The sequence below is a fragment of the Carassius auratus genome, chromosome 32, assembly GCF_003368295.1.
Source record: "Carassius auratus strain Wakin chromosome 32, ASM336829v1, whole genome shotgun sequence".
NCBI lineage: Eukaryota > Metazoa > Chordata > Actinopteri > Cypriniformes > Cyprinidae > Carassius > Carassius auratus.
Genome location: NC_039274.1, coordinates 1,422,167 through 1,447,168, shown reverse-complemented (window position 1 = coordinate 1,447,168; position 25,002 = coordinate 1,422,167). Strand labels below are relative to the sequence as shown.

Sequence of the window (25,002 nt, the reverse complement as noted above, 5' to 3'; positions counted from 1 at the left end):
TCCCAGGACCAACAAAAGATGTTGACTCAGGAAATGGTGTCGATGTTGTCCTACTTCTAAAAATCAGAGTTACCAGGCTCGTTGGTTTACAGGAATGTTATTCCAGGACAAATACGGATGTTGAACTAGGTACACACGCTACTTCAACAAATCAGAGAAACCTTTCAAATAACAGGACAGTAAAAATGATGCCACGAAGTCACAGAATTACTGAATGTGCAGTACAGTGAATTTAAAGATAATTGAGAGCAATGAACAACAATACCTGGCCCACAGGCTCGCTGGGGAGAACATGTCTTGCGCAAATGAGCTTTGATACATGTAAAGACACACCAGGTGTCCCCCTGTGAAGAAGGCCACCATCACGCACAATGCATTAAATCCCAGATGGCTGATGGGAAAGTGGCAAGCCCACCATGTGCACACTCCAATAAAGAGAAGGAAGTAGAAGGCAGAGAATGAAGAAGGTAAAGTGATTCCTGGAAAGAGAAAGACGTGAGTTCAAAGTCAAATCACATCCACAATGAGATAAGACAAAAAACATTATCTACACATGTTCCTATCTTCAAAAGCATGATATCATCTAACGTTCTGCTAAGTGCAACAGTTGTGTCCCAGCTGTAAAACACAATTATTTTTTAAGTAATATTATTACTACTGTGGGAGCCTTGACCTTACATTCAATGCTATGCAAGAGAACGGAATATATTAGCCAAAAAGTATGCAAACATAAAAAACATATCATTTGTTTATATTGCTCAACTTTGTTACATCTGTTCCCTGACTCTCTTACCAGCTAGTGCTAGTAGTGTGATGGCCAGGATGCGGCCCATGTTCTTGAGAAAGCGCTGTGCTGTGGCACGGAGGCGGGCAGCTAACTGTGCCGCCCCACTGCTTGAGTAAGGACTCTCCTCTTCTTCTGTCTCACTACAGGATAACATTTCCTCATCTTCTCCTTCTTCATCATCATCTTCTATTTCATCATCCTAAAAAGAAGAGGACGTGGGAAAGATTTAATTAGTGCTGGGATGAAAAAATAGGCCATATGAGAATTACGTTTTTATTCCAAATCCTATACATGCATTTCGATTTCTACTTGTGTTCATTAATCTTAGAGAATGGAAAAGTTCTACCATAAAGATATGTGAAATTGCTAAGCTGGTGTCCCAAACTTAAAAACCAAGATTAAGGATGTCAGCATTTGAAAGCACTGGAAAAACAAATGTACTGTCTCAGAGAAACTGAGAAATAGATACAGGAAGAGACAGAAGCTGAGGTATGTAAAATGTGAACAAAACATCAAAAAGGTTTTCCCAGGCATGTACACTTGAATACACATGTGAGAGTTTGTTACTATTGGCTCTTCAGGGTCATAGCAATCATATCTGACCTGCAGAGTCAGGCATGTTTGCATCATGAAGTGCTTTTGGATGAAAGCTGAAACACTATTCAAACCAGAAACCTGATGTGGTCGAACAGGTCCATAATGCCTGCAGAGTAAACAGGCATTTTCTGACCTGAACACAAAGATATTTTTAAGAATGTTGGTAACCAAACAGCTGCGCATTGTTTCTCCCCCCAAACTATAGAAGTCAATGGCTACCAGCAACTGTCTGGTTACCAAACATTCTTCAAAATATCTGCTTTTCTGTTCAACAGAAGAAAGGACAACATTTATGTTTATAACAACATGAGGGTGAGTAAATGATGACAAAAAGTAAAATAAAAAACTTCTGTGCAAACTGTTACTTGAAACCCCTGTTTTAGTACAAAGCAAACAATGCAGAGGTGAGGAATTGATTGTAAGGCAATGTTCCAGAGCTTAACAAAATTGTATGTAAGTCATATAAAACTGTTCTCTCATTGGCCAAAGTGCACCTCTTTAGGTTCTGGGATTCCGCTTATAGCATCATCCATCAAGATGGATTTACAAGTTAGCGCCGTGGCTTTATCTGTCATTACACATTCCTTAACAAATGTAAACGAGCCTTCATTCCAACAACATATACAGTATTGTTCAAAATAATAGCAGTACAATGTGACTAACCAGAATAATCAAGGTTTTTAGTATATTTTTTATTGCTACGTGGCAAACAAGTTACCAGTAGGTTCAGTAGATTGTCAGAAAACAAACAAGACCCAGCATTCATGATATGCACGCTCTTAAGGATGTGCAATTGGGCAATTAGTTGAAAGGGGTGTGTTCAAAAAAATAGCAGTGTCTACCTTTGACTGTACAAACTCAAAACTATTTTGTACAAACATTTTTTTTTTCTGGGATTTAGCAATCCTGTGAATCACTAAACTAATATTTAGTTCTATGACCACAGTTTTTTAAAACTGCTTGACATCTGTGTGGCATGGAGTCAACCAACTTGTGGCACCTCTCAGCTGTTATTCCACTCCATGATTCTTTAACAACATTCCACAATTCATTCACATTTCTTGGTTTTGCTTCAGAAACAGCATTTTTGAGATCACCCCACAAGTTCTCAATTGGATTAAGGTCTGGAGATTGGGCTGGCCACTCCATAACATTAATTTTGTTGGTTTGGAACCAAGACTTTGCCCGTTTACTAGTGTGTTTTGGGTCATTGTCTTGTTGAAACAACCATTTCAAGGGCATGTCCTCTTCAGCATAGGGCAACATGACCTCTTCAAGTATTTTAACATATGCAAACTGATCCATGATCCCTGGTATGCGATAAATAGGCCCAACACCATAGTAGGAGAAACATGCCCATATCATGATGCTTGCACCTCCATGCTTCACTGTCTTCACTGTGTACTGTGGCTTGAATTCAGAGTTTGGGGGTCGTCTCACAAACTGCCTGTGGCCCTTGGACCCAAAAAGAACAATTTTACTCTCATCAGTCCACAAAATGTTCCTCCATTTCTCTTTAGGCCAGTTGATGTGTTCTTTGGCAAATTGTAACCTCTTCTGCACATGCCTTTTTTTTAACAGAGGGACTTTGCGGGGGATTCTTGAAAATAGATTAGCTTCACACAGACGTCTTCTAACTGTCACAGTACTTACAGGTAACTCCAGACTGTCTTTGATCATCCTGGAGGTGATCATTGGCTGAGCCTTTGCCATTCTGGTTATTCTTCTATCCATTTTGATGGTTGTCTTCCGTTTTCTTCCACGTCTCTCTGGTTTTGCTCTCCATTTTAAGGCATTGGAGATCATTTTAGCTGAACAGCCTATCATTTTTTGCACCTCTTTATAGGTTTTCCCCTCTCTAATCAACTTTTTAATCAAAGTACGCTGTTCTTCTGAACAATGTCTTGAACGACCCATTTTCCTCAGCTTTCAAATGCATGTTCAACAAGTGTTGGCTTCATCCTTAAATAGGGGCCACCTGATTCACACCTGTTTCTTCACAAAATTGATGACCTCAGTGATTGAATGCCACACTGCTATTTTTTTGAACACACCCCTTTCAACTAATTCAACTAATTGCCCAATTGCACAGCCTTAAGAGCGTGCATATCATGAATGCTGGGTCTCATTTGTTTTCTGAGAATCTACTGAACCTACTGGTAACTTGTTTGCCACGTAGCAGTAAAAAAATATACGAAAAACCTTGATTATTCTGGTTAGTCACATTGTACTGCTATTATTTTGAACAATACTGTATATGTTATATATATATATATATAGAGAGAGAGAGAGAGAGAGAGAGAGAGAGAGAGAGAGAGAGAGAGAGAGAGAGAGAGAGAGAGAGAGAGAATATACAACTATGTGTGTGTATATATACAGCATGTTCAATGCACCTGTTTTGTAGAAGGGCATTTCCCATTATGAATTAGGATACAACTTGTTTCTTTGGGTCAAATTGCCTTCTCACCAGAACCAAACTGCTCCAGAGTTTGATTTCATTTAGACGAGGCCACCTCACTCAGCCAGTCTCAGACCAATCATGCAGATCTAAGCGCAATCACATATCTATATACACAAACTAACTGAACCACACTAACCAGCCACACCTTGATCCCTTGATCCATCATTTGATACCTTTATAGTGTAAAACACATACACACACACACACACAGCTTTCAAACTGGTGATTTGGTACAATGTCAGTTCCACACTGGTTTATTAAAAAACTTGGGATTCTTTCACATATGTGAGAAATCTACAAACATCCACCTGTTCTTGCTGGCACGTACACCTCTGCTTGAATAAACTTCTGAAATAAACGTAGAATCTTACAACAAAGCAAAGACAGCTACTAATGTGTAAATAAGAGTGTGTGTATCCCATCTGTTACTGAACTGACGGGATAAAAATTGGTGCAACTGCAGCCGAAGATAGAAGGCTCAATAGCACTGTCTGTTATGAGGGCATCAAAAAGATTCAAAGTAGAGCGTTAAGGCCTGTTCACTCCAAGGATGATAACTATAGCTATAATTTATAATATAGGTATAGGTAAAATAGGAGTCCACACCACAACTTGATGATAACACAAAGGAACAATTCTATTTTCAGCTGACAAACAATAATAACATTGGCAACCAATCAGAAACCACAAACTTTAAAGAACTATAGTATTTAAAACACTGCATGATTACTATGTAATAATAAGCATAAAATTATCATCTACTGGTGTGGATGCTAATATAGACATCATTACAGAGTACTGCAGGAACGAGCCCTGAAACCCAGAAACAGGTTATCACATCCATTTGAGTGGGCTTGTCAAAATGTTTTAGCATTTTATTCTCTGGCAGAAAATACATCACTAGTACATCAATTGTGAATTAAAAAAAAAAAAAAACATTGCATCTTTTATGTGTCTTGAAAAAGGTGTTTGCTAATTGGGACTATAGAAGTTGTCGGAAACTTTAAACATCCTCTTGGTCAAAACTCATCTACTCACTAGTCTGCTTTTACATCCTCATTGTGTTTATAATCCCACTCTTGAAAACTATTCTAACTCAAACATTATAACTTGCAAATTTTAAAGATTTAAATAAAGATTGAAAGAGTTGGTGGAACCTTGATATTATAGTCATGTGATAGTGGTGTAGTTTGTTTACAGCCTATACCTTTTAACTTGTGACAACTGTATTTGAAAAGCTGTGTTCATTTGAAGATACACGTGCAAGTATAATACACTTTTGAAGGTCACACGGCTTATTCTCTGCAATAATACAAAAGTCAATGGAAAAACCCTTAAGTAAACCAGGGCGATGCTAACTTCAGGGTGGGTCACAAAATTAAATGATTCCTTCAGCATTCTATAGTAAAGGTTCTTGGGGCCCTATTTAAACGAACTAAATGCAAAGTGTAAAGCGCACGGCGCAGGTGCACTCAGGGCATGTCCAAATCCACTTTTGGTATTTTAACGACAGAAAAACGGTCCATGTGCCGGGCAGCATTTTTGGAATGGGTTGTCCCTATTCTCTTAATGAGTAATGGGCTTAACGTTCAATACACTACTCAGAGTGTCATCTCCCATTCCCTTTAAGAGCGAGATGCGCTCGCGCCATGGAGGATCGCTATTTACATGGCGGAATTTGTTGGCGGAATTTGTTGGCGGAAAAGCTGAACACTTCTCAAGCGAAGAAACCGATCTGCTCAAAGTTAAAGCGTGCGAGCAGATCATCTATGGGACAAGCAGGCATTAGCTCTGCGTGATGAGTCAGTTAATATATGTGTGTGTATTGGCACGATTGTTCAATTAATTAGCCAATTTCATTCATCATTATTAGTAATAGGCTGAATTGCAAATAGGTAGCCTAATTCTAATACATGCAATGACTACATTACATTTTTATATTTATGTAGCCTACACAATAATATAATTTTACACTGTAATCCTTTTGTTTTTAATATTTGTTATGTTTGTGTGATGGGCATCCCTGTGTGTAATAAGCAAAGTCACGTGCACTGTGGACCCGCCCAGAGGTGCATTTTCTAACAACGCGCTCTTTAAATAACAAAAGCATATTGCGCCATTGCCTTTGGACCAGGTTTGAGTTGGTCTATGGCGCAGTCTATTTTCAGCTCCTTAAAATAGCAATGCGCCTGAACACACCTCTTTTTTAGACAAGCACGCCCATGGGCACACAAATGGGTGCAAATGCATTTGCTAATTAAACGACGTGGCGCTGGACAGGAAAATGTGAATGGCGCTGGACTGAAACTAACAAACACACTTGAGCTGAGCCTTGCGCCGCACTGCGCCGGGTGTATGATAGGGCCCTTGGTGTCAATGAGACTTTATACTCTATAACTTTTGGAACTGTTTTTAAAGGGGATAGTCCAACATACATTCTTGATTTTTACAGTGCATTTCCATAGTCTCAGCTGGACTGTTCTAATGTTTTGAGAAGGTTGCATAAAGTCAGCCAATCAGATTTGAGCTGGCCCTATTGGTTCGACTTTCCGTGGGTGTTCTGTTTAAAGGCTGAAATTACAAGTCTGGCCGCAAAACTGCCCATAAACGCTGAGGACCAGACGTTATGTCAAAAGTCTAATTGTGCAGGATGAACTTTGTTTTACTTCTTAGTCCATCTGTCCTTTTGTCAATCTTTTGACCCTGAATATGAAACCTGTGTTAAACTCCTTTAGGAAGATTGGATTCTTCCCATCTTTTTGAGACTGTTCAACTCAGTGTTGCAAATATGCGTTTCAGTATTCCGTGTCAGTGTCCTCCCTCATTCCACAGTCTCATGTGACCCTATTAACACCCTCTCCAACACTAAACACATAGCTGCAATAAGGCATCAGCTGCCCTTTGGAATGATTCTTCAGGCCAATCTAAACCTTAATAAGTGATTTGGCTGCACACTCTCTGAAAGAAATATGCAAAATGTGTATTCATGTCTTTTTGCTCGCATCTGTGCAATGACAATAATGTTGAATCTAATCTAATCTAATCTAATTAATCTAATCTGAACATCGGACTGAACAGAAGAAATGAACTGGAGAAGACTTTCTAGTCAAAGAAAGCAAAGCCCTTGAGCATTCCTACATATTAAATAATTTCAGTGGACCACTAGAAGTACAAAGCTTTTAACTGCTGGAGAAAACTTAATTTCATTTTGGCCTTAGTTTGTTCAAAATGACGTCACATCAAATCATTATTTGATTTTGCTTGAAGTATACCAGGGCCTAAAGAGTATACATATTATACATACATATTACATATTACTACTAGGTTGATTTACTAAAAACCTGTTTTACCAACACAGGAATACCAACTAAACCAAGCAGTTTCTTACTTTGTATAGCTTATGAATATTTACATTTACATTTAGTCATTTAGCAGATGCTTTGAATAAAAGCGACTTACAAATGACGACAATGGAAGCAATCAAAAACAACAAAAGAGCAATGATGTGCCATAACAAGTTTCAGTTAACTTAAATGCAGTACACGTAGCAAAGGCTTTTAAATAATATAATAAATAAAAAGAAAGAAAATTGATATAATAGAAAAAGAATAGAGCAAGCTAGTGTTAGAGGTATTTTTTTATAAATAAATAAAAAGAAAATAGAATACAAAAAGATTAGACAGGTAGTTAGATTATTATAATTGTTTTTAAGAATAGAATTAGAATAGTGAGTGATAAAGTTAGAGGGTCAAATAAAGATGGAAGAGATGTGTTTGAAGCCGATTCTTGAAAATGTTTTATATATATATATATATATATATATATATATATATATATATATATATATATATAAAACGTGTTTGATGTTATGAAAAACAATAAAAGAATAAAAGTTTATTATTATTTTCCATTTCCCTTTCAGAGTTTTCCATGTACCTATTGTGCACCTGAATGTTAAGAGTGTATTTAAGACCCTTCTTTATTTATAAGTTTTAATAACTTCATAAGTACACCACCTAAAAAAACATGACTAAAGAGGGTCGCACACCGTACGAGAAGCGCAGTGCCGCGTCGCGCCACGTCTTTAAAATTCGAACACATTATTCTCTATGAGTGTACACACACCGGCGGCGCCATTCGGCGTCTGTCCGCGGCGCCCAGCTACGACTCAGAACGCTGTTCAAATTTCTACCGCGCCACAGAGCGCCATCTGCATAGTTTTATATTAAAAAACCCAGATGTTATAAACTGAAACTGAAACTAAAATACAGTACACTTGTTACATTCAAATAAAACATTACAAAGTGTTTGGTTACGTTTTCAGTCAGGCTGCACAGTTGGCTAGACAACAGATACAACAAAACAATAACAGACTTATTATAACACCGATTCTTTTAATTAATTAACGTTCAAAACTCAGCTTTTATCAATTAAAATCATATATTTAAAATAATAATAATAGATGAAGTTAAAACTCATCCATCTTGCTGCGAAACTGAGCTCGCGCATATAGAATGTGCGTGTCCAGTGTGCAATACCTCGAGTTGTCCTACATGTGGCGCGACGCGACGCAGCGCTTCTCGTCCGGTGTGCGACCGCCTTAACTGTCCACATTAAATAAAGAATAATACATGTAATTAAAAACAAATTAGTGCTTTTATTTTATTGAAACAATTCGTTTTTGTGATTTCACTGACAATTCTATGTTTGCATTTAAAGTTAAAAGTTTTCAAAACAACTATATTGCATTTATTGTGGAAATCATTGCATGGACATTGGTTTTTTGTTGCAGCATTTCTTTTCTCTTCAGTAAAGCAGCAAGTGCAGAGACATATACAGTATAGACGCACTTCATCTGAATGAACTGGCATCAGACTCCAAGTGCTGTGCCCACAATTAACAAAGGCTATTCACTCAGTCCTGTACTACAGGCCATAGGCAGTGCTTTGGAATGTATCCTAATTATGTTGTTCCTACACCAATTTACAATGAAGGTGGAAGCTGGTTGGCTACAATGCAATAATACACAGAATTTTGGCATGATGACGCAGTTGTTACACTGTTGCAGAGGTCTTTTGGTAATGAGAAAAGTAAAACATACAAGTGAAACGTCCAAAATAATAATAATAATAATAATAATAATAATAATAATAAAAAGGTCTTGAGAAACAGGTCTCAATACTGATTCATATTCGCAAATATATAAACTTAGATGCCACATTTAAAAGAACTACTTATATTTAACAATACATTGCTGTATTTTACCCATTATTTTGCATTGTAGGGTAGAAAAGAATCAGTTAAGAAGAGGTCAGCTTTGAAGATGTCTGGAAATAACATTTATATAAGTGCTATATATAATGTTGAAACAGTATCTACTGGTAGATTCCAGTAAAGCAGACACGCATGCCTGGTTTAGCACTTTGGGCCTCTATTGCTAATTGATCTTATAAAGATCCTATTTTTCTATGCTGACACATAGCGAGCCAGCCAGCAAGTGTTTGTTGATGTTGTTGCCTCGGCAACAGCAGCAGGAAGTTGTCAGACTCTAGGCAACTGTACAGTGCTGGATGGTGCAATGGTGAGTCAAACGGGGGAAAAAAATGAAAAGAAATGCACAGGGTGGAGATCGAAGAGAAGTCGTCAAGTTTCTTTGATATGTTTTCCAGACACAGCTTCAGTCTATGGGATTTTTTCTTTTGTTTTGTCGTCCACCAAAGAAGAAGAAGAATTCTTTTTGCCAAACTTTCAACTCAAGTCTAATCACTTACAAAAGTAATAGCTCAGCTTTCGTAAATAAACTGCATGTTGCTCTGGTTTTTGGTCAAATCACTAAGACTATATGAGCAATAGTCATAGTGACGCTGGGTAATGCTTCTGTTTCTATTTTACTTTTTTGTTGTTGTTCTTTTTTAATTCTTGTTGCTATGTTTGTGAGAATTATGCAAATATTCATGTACACCATCACAATACAAAACAAAAATGAGTGATTTTAGTTGCCATGTGACCTTGTGATTAGGGCTACAAGTTTTGGCAGCATATTTTTTAAATAATGGTTTTGCCATAGTGTTTTACACACACAGAGAGAGACAGGCACACACACACACCGACAAACACAATTGCTTTTCATGCTTCTTAGTGAAATTCCATAGTCATAATGATGTTTATACTGCACTACAAACTATATTATATCCCCCTAACCCTACCCCTAAACACAACCCTCAAAGAAAACCTTTTTTTTTTATAAATGTTCCCTGGTCACACAGACACACACATACACTTGCATTACATAGTATTTTCATTTTCAGTTCATTCATTTTCAATCCAACAAAATAAAACTTTCTGGACCAAAAACAGTCCCTTCAATTGCCTTCTGTTTACAAGTGTACACACAGGCCAAATACATGAGCACATCAACACAAGGTATACTTATGTAGCACTTTGAGCTTGGCAGAATTAGTCCTGCAAGGCATTTTTACGCAATGTCTGGAAGGCATAATATATACTTAGACAGGAAGGATACATCTTACCAACTTATAAAATGATCAACTACATTTATACATGATGTAAAGAGGCAGGTGATTCTTAAATCGAAGATACCATAATAATGTGGAAGCATGGTGCATGTACACTGTGGTCAAAATTTACTTGCATCTAAGACTACTAAGTGCAGATTATTTTATGGATATAAGACTCAGCAATAAAACAGAACATGCAGTTGTTTCTGATGATATCTCATTTGCTTGCCAATATAAAAATAAAATACATACAAAATAAATAAAGAAAAGCAGTAATATGAAACCAAAAAATTTGGTGCATTTGTGCAGTTTTAAGTCTGGTTTATGTGTCCAAACATTTTTGGGACCACTGGATCTTAGGATATTTTTTGAAGATCATGAAACTTGTTATATAATCAACCTTAACTTTTCAAAAATCTAAATTTGGCCTCTGAAGCACTCACTGTATCAGTCTGGATGAATGCAAACAAATGTTTGCCTCCCAGCAGAATGATAAGACCCCTGACTCACACTCACACATCCAGTCAGTGAAACCGCAATCAGTGGATTACATCAGCACTAGCCACTGCAGCAGGCCACGACTAAAGCAGCATTACTCAGGACAGTCTCATGATAAGCTGCTCAAACATAAACAGAACAGTAGATCAGTATTGGGCCTGGTCTATGCTCAGCTCAGCTTACCTCCTGGAGAAATGTAGACATGTGAGTATTGGGACCCTCCTCTCGCTTCTTCAACAGACGGCTACACAGTATCAGGGTGATCAGAGAAATGATGAAGATGCCAAGATCTGGGGTCAGAATCCAAACAATGCTCCAAGGATCCTCCAGAGGAAGCCTGCAAAAGCAACCTCAGACTCAGCTATAGGGCTGCCCTCGACTAAATATTTTTCTGATTACTAACAGTTGTTCGTTTAAAGCAATTAGTCGACTAATCTCACGTTTATATTAATATTAAACCATAAAATTCATAATAATGAGCCTTTAATTGCCCATTGGCGCTCAAGTGCACAAATAAAGCTCGCCACATTGCATGGCAAAAGCAATGATTATGAATGCACTGGGGGGGGGGGGGTAATTATAATCCTTTTTATTTTATTTTTTTGATGCGCTAAAGTTCACAGATACCTAGACGGCAAAAAGTTCACCCCGATTGCTTTCATAACAATGTTTTGTTGTTTTTGTGAGTGCACAGAAATAAAAGACCTTTTATAGATGTGTTTCTTTTATCTGTATGACAAAAAAATTGGGATTATTTTAAGTTAAATGCAAATGATCTCACCGAGTGAGTGGGCTACTATTCAGCTGCCACACTCCACATAAACCATTGAATAGCGCACATTTTTCTAGGTTAACATTAAAGCGAGCAGCCATGCAATGATGCTACTACTTACATGTTTCGGATCATAGGTTACATTTTAGGTTAGATTTAGGTTACATTTATGAAATGACTGTTTGGATGTCTTGACCTATGTACTGTAATTACCACATAGACCAGCTATTAATGATCTGTCGGTCACGTGACTTCCTGTGGAATTTTTCTTTTTTCTATCCCTGTGACTAATACAATTTCTATTGACCGGAAGTCAACTATTAGGAGCTATTCAGCTGTTAAGTGCCTTATCTGAGCAATATGATGTTATACAGATTAGAAAATGTAGACTTTTAGACTTTTCATGTAGAAAAGAAAATAAACGAAAAAGAAAAGAAAATAGTTTTTTTTTCATGTGACGCCTCACATATAACATGCTCTCATTCTCTACATACCTGGACACTCCAATATGTCTTGACAGAGTCTCCCATGAGCTGCCTACAGAGAGAGCAAGAGAGAAGGTTTGTATGCTTAGGATAAAATGAGTCACAATACGGTCTAAGTACTGGACACTGTCATAATAAAGATGAGCCAACCGCAAATGCCCTCGCAAAGCTACAGAAACATTTCCATGAGCCACTGCACTCTCCTTTAGCAGAGTCAGCCAAAGGCTACAAGCCCTTGAAGTCAGCCTGGCGACTCCGTAAAGATGTGTGGGACTCGGGAATGATACATCTTGCATTGGTCTTTCTGGACAATTTTGGAAGGGAAGGCAAACGTCGTCCAAACCTCAAATAAGAGAGGCTAATAACTGTGGCTTCTCAAATGGTTTACATTACATATCATGTAATTTGTGATTTTGGCAAGTCTAACAAGGTCCTGGATTAACATTCTCTAACTTTAATTTTCAGATTTAGTTTATGTTAGAATTAGCTTTTGACATACAGTATCATTTCCTTCTGATTTTATAAGTACTAAGGTTTAGGGTTAGAAAAAAGGACTTGTTGTTTTGGAACCAACAAAAGATTTATATCCAAGAACATGTTGTGCTTGACAAAAATGGCGGTCATCTGTGAATGCCTTGTTGGAAAATTTAGTTTAATCTCGCAGCTGTGTTTTCAAACATATTTTGCTTTTGGCATAACATCTTTGAATAAACTTGTTGAAACCAGAAGGTTACTGAATACACAGATTAAAACTTACACAGATGCAATATGGCTTGAATGTGGATTTTAAACGGAGTTTAGATTTATTTTTTTTGGACACATTTGAGATTGAAGCTAAATATTTATTAAATATTTATTTTAATATTTTTAAAGTATGTGTGCATATATGTATAGGTTACAGCATTTGTGCCTTGTGGCAGTTAAGTGACACTGATGCTGGTTTCAGTTGGATAGAAATCATTATGATTGATGAACTTGAACGTAGTGTTTACATGAACGCTAAATAAAGACATTGGGTTGATGCGCAAGTTTGTAAGCCACAAGATTCCAGTTATATTTGATCTTCTGACATTCGCACACTGCATGAACATACAATATTATTATGGGTTTGCAGCTATTTCAAGAAGAGCATACGAGCCATCCTATAAATTTCAGGTCCAAATTAGGAGCTAAAATAAGGTGTCTGTGAGTGAAAGTCTGAGTAAGGACTGGTGGGACAACATTTATCCTGCACCATTTCACAGGCCATGACTGGAATAATGACATCCATTTATAACACTTATGATTCAGCAGCTTGTTCTTTGTGTCATACGTCATTACGCCATTTCTACATCTTTGCAAATGTGCATAACTCCTATAACTAATAACTCATTATTTGTTCAAAAGAAGTACCTACTCAGCCCGAGAAGACAAAACATGACAAACATCAGTGTGTGACTTTCAATGTTTTAGTTGATAAAGACAGGCGTGTTAAGCAATTATTCAACACTGATTGTGATGATACCATTTTCACCTGTGAGTCATTACTGACTTCTGTTCTCATGTTGAGAAAATTGTACTTTGACAAATAAGGCTGTTAAAAATATAGTACAAAAGGCCCATTTGATGGTAATTGTTTCTCTGTAAAAAATAAATCTCCATAGCTCCTCAGTGATGAAATGCATGCTTTCAGATGAAGATAAACGGTGGACGTCTGAGCTTGTAATCCTATGATAATGGCCCATTTCAGATGTTTTTGTGTTTTTCTTCTGTTTCTTCGTCTTTTTGATAGCTCCCAGTCGCTGTATTGAAGTGCTGATGAAAAATTATTCCTGTAAAAACTTTCTAGCACTTTGGTGATGTAGGTGTCCATTTTTTTTTTTTTTATGTTCTAGATGCCACTTTTCTGATAAAAAATTACCTGTACGTTGCATTTTAGTTGCATTAAAGCTTGTAGTTTTATGCTTCAATGGCTAAACAGCCAAAATGTACATAGTGTAGCTTTCAAATCTCAGGGATAACTTCAAGTACATGATTGTATGTCTATTGTATTCATGTGTTAAAAAGGCTTTACAGAAATGTACAAATGACTTTTGGATTGATCTCCTTTTAATTGTTCTTTCGGAAGGCAATTAAAGCACCATACAACCTTGGTGTTTGTCAAAAAACAGTAGGTAATTCGGATGGGGATTGTTATGTGGGTGGTGAGAGAAAAACACTGACATCCTGGATTCGGATGGCATTAAAATGTCCAACTACTCCCAGTAAATGCTGAAAATCCCTTAGGTTCCCCGAGACACAATTACTGCCTGAATTGGGCTTAAGTGAGTATGTAGTTATACAGTATACATTTATAATTACAAAGACCATATTGGACGAACGGCAAACCAGCTACCAGCTTATGGTGGTTCAGTTGGCTTTGAATATGTTAGCTGTTCAACTACCTACAGAACAGCCTGGACCAGGTAATAACTCGAGACCCCGCTTTGTTGTTCTTTTTCATTTGTATTTATTTATTTCACCTGAAATAAGTCAGACTTACAGTTATGTCCCAGTGCATCATCAAGGCTGGGGATGGTATATAGGCAGATCTGGAGGCTGACATGTGCCAAGAGGAAAATCAGACTGGTGCTGAAAAGAGACTTGATGTAACGTCCAGTGTGTCCTGTGGAACAGAGAAGAAAAACACAGCTGTTGATGGTTGGCACAAAGGTTGGTCTAGAAAAAAAATCTTGGTTAACGAAGGTTGATAATTACTTCATGTCAAGGCTGATAAATGATATGATGGTCAATATTACAAATCTCTACAGTATGCATTTACAAATTAGCCTGGTTTCACTTAAAAAAAAACTGAAATGTACAGTCCACATAAGTTTGGAGAACATTTTAATAAAACTTTAAAAATCATGATTAAAAAAGAAAATCCTGAAACACAATGTCACCTACCCACTAGTTGTCATAACAATAATTTTACAAGCTTTGCAGAAACTCTCATAAGATTTAATTGCAACATTTACATTGTAACAAACCAAAGATGGGATTTCTAACAATGTTTTTCCAACAGCGCAGCAGTATGGGGCAAAATGAGCACATGTGTGAGCATTTAACTTTTGTGGAAATTAGGAAAATGCAATGGCAGGCCCAGCTATTCTAATCATAGCAGGATTGTCAAAATACACTTTTTTTGTGGAAAAAAATAAATAAAAAAAATTCTGTTAAAGCATAAATGATTAAAGAGCACTGGGACATCTTCTGTAAAAAGCTACAAACCAGAGCTACAACTGGTCACTGTTAGGACACAACTTTTTTTTTTTTGTTTTAAAGAGAGTTTCGACTTGGTAACAATATAGATGAGGGCCAATTTTCAAACTCATTTGGGATGAACTCACAACTTCAACTGAGAGTGCATTTATAGTGTGGAGAATTATGGGTACATATAACGGACTTCTTTAATAGAGTAAACACCACTTCAACAAACAGAAACAGAAAAAATGAGAATATACATAACTAGTATTAGTGTGGCACAGTGAAGCTTTATAGGGGAGTAGAACTGGGTTCAATTACTGCTGCTTATTAAGGCATCAATATTGTTATTGCTCATACTGTTCTATTGCTCACCCAGAACCTCCAAATCTTTTGTACCAATGACGTAAATGATACCTCATATTTCAACTTGTTATTCTTTCTTTTTTTTATTTTTCTTTTTATTTTAAAGCAATTTTTAATACCTTTTGTATTTTTAGGACTCAACTATATTACTACTATTACTACAACACTTAGCGCTAATGTTAATTACAGAAATGAACTTTTATTTAACTTGTGAATGAATTATATACAGAGAGCAAGTAAAGACTCCCCCTTTAAAAATCACTCAAGCGTTCAAGCACTTCAGTTCATCACAATCTCTCACAGTTCTGCACTCCAGCGGCACAGCAGAACGATAAAACATCTTCCATAATTACCAAAACAATGTTATGGTAATTTAGGGTGAGAGAAGGGACTTCTGTATTAAGCACACTCAAAGAGTGATAGTTCAGTGGATTCACTATTACCATTCACTATAAATCCTTTTTATCATCCACCATGCAAAAAAAGTTCTAATTGTTCAGAAAGGTGCAAGCACAACGCTCCACAAGCCATATATTTTCTTTAATATCCGACTTAGTGGTTAGGAGTTTTCAATAACCTCAGGTACAAATAATAATAGTGCCTTAATAAGCACTCCTTATAGGAAGAGAAAAAAAAGCATCACAGTCGATAATCACAGACTGAAATAAGTACTACCTGAGGTTTGTGGTTATACTTCACTGTAAAACACTGATGGAAATGCACAGCTACACGATGTAACCTGTAGAATAAAGGTTTTTTTGGTCAGATGGCAAATGGGCCTCCCCACTGCTTGGGGCTTTGCAAATGCAAACTGTACTTCAATTTTCTAGTATATGTGTGAAAACGAACAGGATCACAGCAGAAATATTCTGGCTAGACAAGGTGAGTGAGGGCACCTGGGTAAGAATGAACACAGAGAGGCCTCTGCAAAGCCTTATTTGTCTTGGCTTTTTTTCTGGTTTGTTTCCAGTGAGATTCAATGAAAGGCCACTTCAGCACTCGTCACAGATAGCAGGACCGCCGTTTACCTCTAACCTACGCACTATAGCAGGAGTGTGAAATGTGTGGGGCCATTATGAGATTTTCTGCACAACTAGATGACTGTGATGTCTTGTGTTTTGACACGTGTAGCTGTGATTGTTTTAACAAGAAACAGGGCTCTAGAGCACTTGATACAGCTCCACAGACCTCAAAAATGGTTTCGAGTTACTGAGTCACTATGGAAAGAATAACAGCCTGCCTTACCAAACTAAGCAAGAGATTTTATTGGATCAAGAAAAAAAAAAAAGAAGAAAAATCTAAACTAAAACTACAACAATAGACAATGATATACTTGTCATTTATAACTTTTGAAATGTGTAGTTTATCAGTGTCACTGATTACATAGTAATTCAGTATCAGTGTGCAAGCCATTTCTAATATAGAATTTCTAGTATTTACATTATATTTAATCATTTAGCAGGCGCTTTTAGCCAAAGCGACTTACAAACGAGAACAATAGAAGCAGTCAGATCAACAAGAGAACAACAACAGTATACAAGTGCCATGACAAGTCTCAGTTACTACAGTACAGAACGCATAGCCAGGTTTTTTTTTTAATATATAAATATGAGAGACAAGAAAAGGAAAAGTGCTAGAATTAGTTGGTTAAGTGCTGGCGAAAAAGATGAGTCTTTAGATGTTTCTTGAAAATGAGTAAAGAATTGAGATCGGGAGGTATTTCCATCAGCTGGGCACAGTCCAGGAAAAGGTCCGTGCCAGGAGAGCATTACAATAGTCCAGTCTGGAGAGAAAAGAGCTTGGACAAGAAGTTGGGAGGCTTGCTCTGACAGGAAAGGTCTAATCTTCCTAATGTTGTATAAGGCAAACCTGCAGGACCGGGTCATTGTAGCAATGTGGTCAGTGAAGCTTAACTGATGATCCATCATGACTCCTAGGTTTCTGGCTGTCCTGGAAGGATATATGGTTGATGAGCCCAGCTGTATAGAGAAGTTGTGATGAAGCAATGGGTTAGCTGGAATCACCAGGAGTTCTGTATAGAATCTGGAAGAGTACTCTATGCTGGTGTCACCGTTGCCTTGCTGGGAACACTTGCTGTCACTAACTCTTAACAGCTTGACTATATTGTGATTACTGACGCATTTTCACAACAATATAAAAATGCTGCAAATACACCCACAATTTTGGAAGAAATCTGCAGCAATTTAATCATTTTGACTACAAAAAAAAAAAAAAAAAAAAAAGTATTGCAAAGTCCTGGTGGTACTGATAAATGTTTTTGGCAAACAATTATGGGTGTTTAAGTAACTTCAAAAGAGACTCCAATCATAATGATTTATACTTTCAACATGAATGCTGCCTCAAATTGTGTCGCTTGTTGGGGAGAAGTGTGCTGATACTTGCGATCTCCGTAAGGAAGATCGGCAAAACTCAGGATTTCCACATTTTTAAGGCTCTAAGTATTTTATAATGCACACACTATGGCCAAAAATACATGGTTTAGTACAAAAGAAAGTTGATGTTCATCTAAAGAGTCATTAATTACACTTGGTTAAAAATCAGATTAAGCTAATATTACATCAAATGTTACATACAAGTTAATGGAACTGCATTATAAAAACAAATAATGCTTGACAATGATAAACTACTCTTCCCAAGAGTATCACAAGCTTCCTGTGGTTAAGGAAGTGAATGTTGTTGCAAAGAGCGCAGCTTACGTAAGTCTCTGAAGTAACTGGTGGGACTAGAACCCCAGTTCTGACCCTGTCAGCGGGGGGCACGTGGCAGACGCACCCCAGAGAGCGCTGCTGCTTTCCGGAACTTTCCTCTCCCACATACAGCGGTGAGAAAGCATGCAGAAAGTCTCATCACCTCCACATACCAGCGTGCATTTATTTGGAAAACACCATTATTAATTAAACTACTTTAAATAAACTTCAATGAAAAATGATTGAGGACCAACACAATGTATTTAATGTTGGATAAAAACAAATCTATCTATGTAGATCAAAATCCATGATATCCAACAGGGAATAAATTACATTGACTACATAAATTATACTGAATGGCTAACAATAATTTAGTGCACATCAATTCATATAATTAAAAAAAAAAAAATATATATATATATATATATATATATATATATATATATATATATATATATATATATATTATATAGATGGACTCTAAACTTTTTTCCCCTCACTGATATCCTGTTTCACTCAGAAATACACATTGCAGAAACAAAATGTGTTTCATGTTGACCTCAAACTGTTTGTGAACTTTTACCAAGAAAGTAATCCTCTTAAAGCATTTACACACTTTTACACCTCATCATTTGATTTAAGTCAACCATAATTTGACCTTTGAGTTCTGAGGATGATCTTACCAATTGTGCATGCGATATGCATTAGACAGTGTGAAAGCGGTGCGTCTGAGACACAGTTCAATGATGGCCACTCTTTTACATCTGCAAAAAGAGTTATTACTATCTTTCTAGAAGTAGTTCATTAAGCTTGAAACCCAGATAGCTAAGGAAACTGTAACTACAAATGTGAATTTGACCCAAGTGTACCCAGGCTAACATTTCGTAGTGGTGATCTACATTTTCCTACAGCCCCCTTCTCCTGAGCCTCTGATTGTTCACAACTGGCTTGGTTTTCACTGGATTTCCCGGCCAGAGAATGTGTATCTAATCCACAGAAGGAAAAAAGAGAAATGTTTTTTATTAAAACCATTCATACTGTTCAACGTCAGGTTTCGTTTTACTGTGGGTGGCAGTTGCATGGATTTTCTGAGTGGGAATTCTCTAAGTGCCAGATTATCCCCAGTGAAAAAGCATGTAGATGTCAGTCATTTGAGTCACATCTTCTGAGAGCTTGCTGCAAGCCTCCCCTGAGAGCACTGATCGCAGTAATGTCCAGACAGTAGAAGCAAACATTGTAGCTGTAGGAATTCCACACCTCTGTGACGGAGGTAAAGCAAGGTGAAGCAATCTGCACATTTCCTATTTCTCTGTCAAAACAATAATGCTAATCTTCAGACATAATTTAATGGCCCACATTAGGAGGAAGAAAAAAGGTTAGCTAAGCAGTGTGTGTGTGTGTGTGTGTGAGAGAGAGAGAGAGAGAATCCAAGAGAGAGAAGGGTTTTACAAACACTAAAAAATAAAAAAAACACAACATAATTTTAAACAACCCTAATTCATGTATATATATATATATATATATATATATATATATATATAAAAAAAGCAACTCCTCATTTATTACATAGCACATACCAACATCACAACAACATTCAATCTTAAAAACATTGACTCCATTCATCAGTTTGTAATTATTAAAATCAACAAGAATTCAGAATTATATTTCTCATAGTTATGTATTATAAATATCATATCTTGCCATTTTTCTGATGCTACATTACTTAAAGCGGTCAAAGACCGCTTATAAGTAATTATAATAATAAAAATGTTCTCTCAAACAGCCATAAGATCAGATATTAGATCAGATGAATGTGTAATATGCCACATTTTCTTTGAACTATTTGTATTGTAATATCAGTTTGATCATTTTGATGGTACCCTTTAGACAGCTGTTGATAAGTAACTCTGCAACTATATATCAACTAGTGGTCATTAGAGTATTAGTATGTTTGCTACTGTAAAAATATGCTAACACTTAACCAACAGATAAACCAACAGATAAACTGACTATAAGTGTCTTTGCAAGAATGTCAACTTATTGGGCATATTCTTGAGCATACTAATACTCTAATGAGAGTTAAATGGTATGTATTTGCATAGTTGCTTGATTGATTAAGGGGTAGTGCTGTAACGACGCGTCGATGTCATCGATTACATGTTTTTAACTCGATGCGGTGCAGACGCACCTGGAAAAAACGAGCACGTCGCACCGTGTGCGCGTCGCACCGCGTGCGCGTCGGGACCGCGTCGCTTCCATTATGAGCTCGCTTATCGCATTGGAAATAACGAACTTGAGTGCGCAAAAGACGTGATATGTGAACGGCCCCTTAAAAGACAACAATCACAAACCACCGAGCTACCCAGAATCAGCTCCAGATCTCTGGAAACCACGCTAAACCATAGCAGAACCCTGACTACACTTTATGGTTTGTGATGCTAAAGAACATTTCATGACAACTGTATATTTATGGCTACTGTGGTTTAATTATAAACGCTATCATAATCTCATATTTACCATAGTAAAATAATTTTCTTTGCCTCTTATTTATTTTATACTGTAAATACTTCAACCACTTAGGTTGAAAATGAATAAAGGTTTAAATATTATAATACAAGTTGTACTTATATTTTTTTGTAAAGTTATCCAAAGGATTCATTAGCTAATTAAAAAAATATCATTAGATTAATTATTTTTTGTAATACAAATAATCGTTAGATTAGTCGACAGAAAAAATAATCGTTAGTTGCAGCTCTATTAAGGGGACCATCAAAATAAAATGTAACCATATTTTTTTCAGTTGGAGTATTGAGCTCAAATCAGTCAATTAAAATTAGCCCCACATTAAACACTCTAATAACTCTCAACATCTAAACACTCACAAGCTGTAGTAAGATACTGTGCAGATCTTAAACAATGTCAAGATATGATACAGTCAATTATACTGTAAATGTAGATTTAATATGGTGTACATTGAGTGTTAAAAATAATCATACTCTTAAACTTATAACCACAAATACGTACAGTAAGTATCATGACGTATTATAATTGTTGTTACGATTATTGATGAGTTGTTTTATAATGCATTATGCAATCATTATAATGCCTTAAGAATACCCTTATAAAGTTTTATAAATAGGGGCTTCATAGAAAGTGTTATCGTTTGTTTTTTATTTTAAGTATTTTCCTTACACCGTTATCATGTCGATATACACATTTACATTAAATATTCCACTCGCATTAAAAGAGATTAATGCTAAAATTGCATAATTTGACAAACAACATAATTGCATAACTTCATTAACAATAAACAATTTTCCTGTGACATGTTATTTTTATTAAAGCGAGGAGTGCTATAGGTGCACAATAATTAATCTTTAAACTAAACTACAGACCACATGTTATGAGAAATATTTTAGCGAAAACAATGATCGATGATGCGCACTTACTGTGATATTATGGCAGACACTGCTGGATTACTGTACAACCACAGCTGCATGGAGGTGTTAATGTCATGTAAAGTCATCTCTACAACATTATAAAAAATTCCACTATATTTGAAGGACATAACTAGGAGAAAATGGTAAGATTTGCATGTTTTCTTTTTACAATACTTTGCCAGTGACGCGCCGAATCAGACAATACACTGCTATAAATATGCATTTATCTGTTTCCACTAAAATAGCTAAAATATGTTTATCTTACCAGCAAAACTGATTCCCTAATTTTATGTAATAGAATAGCCTACATTAAATACTTTGAGAGACAGTATTTTGCATTTGAAACACATTTGAAATACTTAATCAAACAGGTCTATTAATTCAATAGTGTTGTTAATAGTGCTGCCAGCTGTAGCCTATCCCAGTTTTTGGCTCAAATGACTTCCTGTTATTGAAGGACTACAACTTTGCTTGCTAGCTGACAAGTGACATTAGTTTGACAGCTTAAGTTAGCTACTTGTTTTTTGGGATAAAACTACATTTTTAGGGGTTTCATGAAATAATTTTCAAGTATTGCTCACTTCTTCTTATAGCCAATGTGTGAACAGCATTTAATGAAACCTTCCAAAAACCCAAGGGAAACTATCATAACAGTGTAATTGTAATGAACCTCATCTGTTGACCATGTCAGTGAATCACATGTGTAATAGCTTGAGGCATCCTTTTGAGTAGGACTAGGTGGTAGGACAATACAGTTTTTCAGAACTGCTTCATTTTTGACACGCTGATATGATAAAGGAGCGGCGAAGAAACATGTTTATAAGTTGATAAGTCAAGAAGAGGAAAGCACTTCTATTTCTCTTATGTGTATCTAACTCAAGTATAGATAAATGTAATGGTATGGTCTCTTGCACTTCAAATGATTGCTTTTAAATATTGTTAGTCTTTTTGTATTTTCAAAAGACATATTATTTGTTTTTTAAATACATTTCTCAAACCAGTGTGTTGTATTTAATATTAAATACATTTAACGAGCAAGTATTTGTAATTTGTAACAACATTTGTGATGTAATTGTGCCCATGTCTGAGTATAACTTACTGAAATGTATCATGGAATCGCTCATTCAGTGTTTCAAACTGAAAATGAGTAAAACTTGTAAACAATGCCACGTAACAATACATTTACCAAAGAAAAACCATTAGTCCATAAGCTCTTTGGTCAGCTAGAAAAAATTACTACAAAGATGAGCATTTCGTTAAATATATGCATTATATTGCATATTCATATTTTTACTTAACCTGCTGTCTACATGATAAGAAAGATTGCAAGGAGCTGAAGATAAAATTCAACACCTCCTATATAATTGCATAATACTAACAAAGAAACAGACCGGATGTGTGCAAGACATATGAGAACATTTCTAGGACACACTGAGGAGGAGCCCAAACTACACTCAAAGGCCAAGTGATGCTGACAGTTATGGTTCATAATATTGGCACAGATTCAGTGTAATAAACAATTATTTTGTGATCATATATATTCCTGAAGTTGGAAAAGATGTTAGTTACCACTTTAAGTGAAGCTTAGTTCCCATGACATTTACAAGATGGATTAAAATGCTAAAGCTGTAAAAGGAGGGGAGACAAAAACATGACAGTTTGACTGAAATGTTAAAGAGTTAAAAAAATAAAGATAATAAAACATGTTTAAATAAATAAATAAATAAAATCTGATACCCGAGTAAATGCCAATGTTTAATGTAATGATGTGTAATGTGACACCAGAACTTCCATGGCAAAAGCGCATTTACCTTTTACCAAGTACTGTGTGTCCTGGCCTTTTCTTTTAATTCTGACCGTATGTGTATATATATTATTCATATATATAAGACACTCACTGTGGTCCTGCCATTTTGTCACCTAATTTAATAAATAATAACTCAATCCACTTAGAATCTTTCATTGCATTCCTCAAATTTTAACTCTGGTTTCTCTCTGATTCTATTTTCACACAGACACTTTAAAAACCATTTCCTCTCTTTCTTCATTTCTAATCCCTATTACCTTTATTCTACAGAACAGATGCCTCAATTCATCTCTCTCTGAATAAAGGAAAGCATTTTGAATTATCTGTCAATGTAACGTCCTTTAAAAAAAAATTGTAAACTAAAAAAAAACAAAGACTCAGAAAGCGAGTAGATACATTTTCATTCAAGTTTTTTTATTCCCAGTAATGAAAATGGTTTTACTTTTAATGATAAGAACCCCGGTGTACCTGGTACTAGAAAAAGCACAAAACTGGATTTATGACAGTGGTGAAGAGGCACAATTAGTGTTGAGTACTGTTATTATGCCACTCCTCATGGCCACATACTTCTGTTATGACTGTGGATGTGCTCACAGCTAGTGGTTCTTTTATATAGAGCATCAAACCATCATGCACTTTTCAGCTCCTTATTAAGCCCAGTTATCAAATACATACTGCCAACACATTTGTTTCCACCAGTTCTGCCTCTTAAACAGGATGAGGCTATGATGTACACCTGCTATGAGCTCGACAGCTCTGGAATAAAGCTCTAAGATAAATGGGCTGCCTTCCTGTCAATGATGTGCCTGCCAAAGCCACAATGCTGGATTCAATCCCTGAACCCTATACAGTACATAATTAGGTACTTGAATGAAAAAAAGACCCCCCCCCAAAAAAATGATGCAAACCCACTTTTGAAAGCCAAAGACCCTTTTATTTATTGTTATCATCATTTAGGTTTTGTGGATCGAAGCTCTCTCTGTGGTACTACAGGAATGAATGGGCCGTGGTTTATAATGGATTCCTCTATGATCAAGGTCAGTCCAGCTGTGGTTTGGCAAAATGACTGCTAGTTTAGAGTCCCAGACCATAGTAGACAGGGAGGGACAGAATTAAATCTAGAGTTAGACAATTGAATATTGTTTATTGTATCATTACACAAAGTATGAATATAATGTACACATACACATACATACATAAATAAATAACATGTACAAATATAAATAAATATAAAACTAAATGTAATAAGAAATATATTGTAACTTCCTATATCTTAATATCTTTGGCAGGCACAAAATATAACAACATAATATTCAATTGATTAGTTATTGTTATGCTTAT

The 25,002-nt window shown here is 36.2% G+C and overlaps 1 protein-coding gene across 3 annotated transcripts in view; it reads right to left on the bottom strand.

Moving 5' to 3' along the window:
• Window positions 1–25,002, bottom strand: part of LOC113051294 (piezo-type mechanosensitive ion channel component 1-like) — a 99,431-nt gene that overhangs the window by 39,500 nt on the left and 34,929 nt on the right. For all 3 annotated transcript variants that reach the window (XM_026214903.1, XM_026214902.1, XM_026214900.1), the window contains exons 3-7: window positions 14,640–14,762; window positions 12,128–12,170; window positions 11,045–11,198; window positions 794–986; window positions 266–479 (exon numbers count right to left, since the gene is read on the bottom strand). In XM_026214903.1, coding sequence (XP_026070688.1) covers window positions 266–479; window positions 794–986; window positions 11,045–11,198; window positions 12,128–12,170; window positions 14,640–14,762 — 727 coding nt within the window. The remainder of the gene's footprint in view (window positions 1–265; window positions 480–793; window positions 987–11,044; window positions 11,199–12,127; window positions 12,171–14,639; window positions 14,763–25,002) is intronic.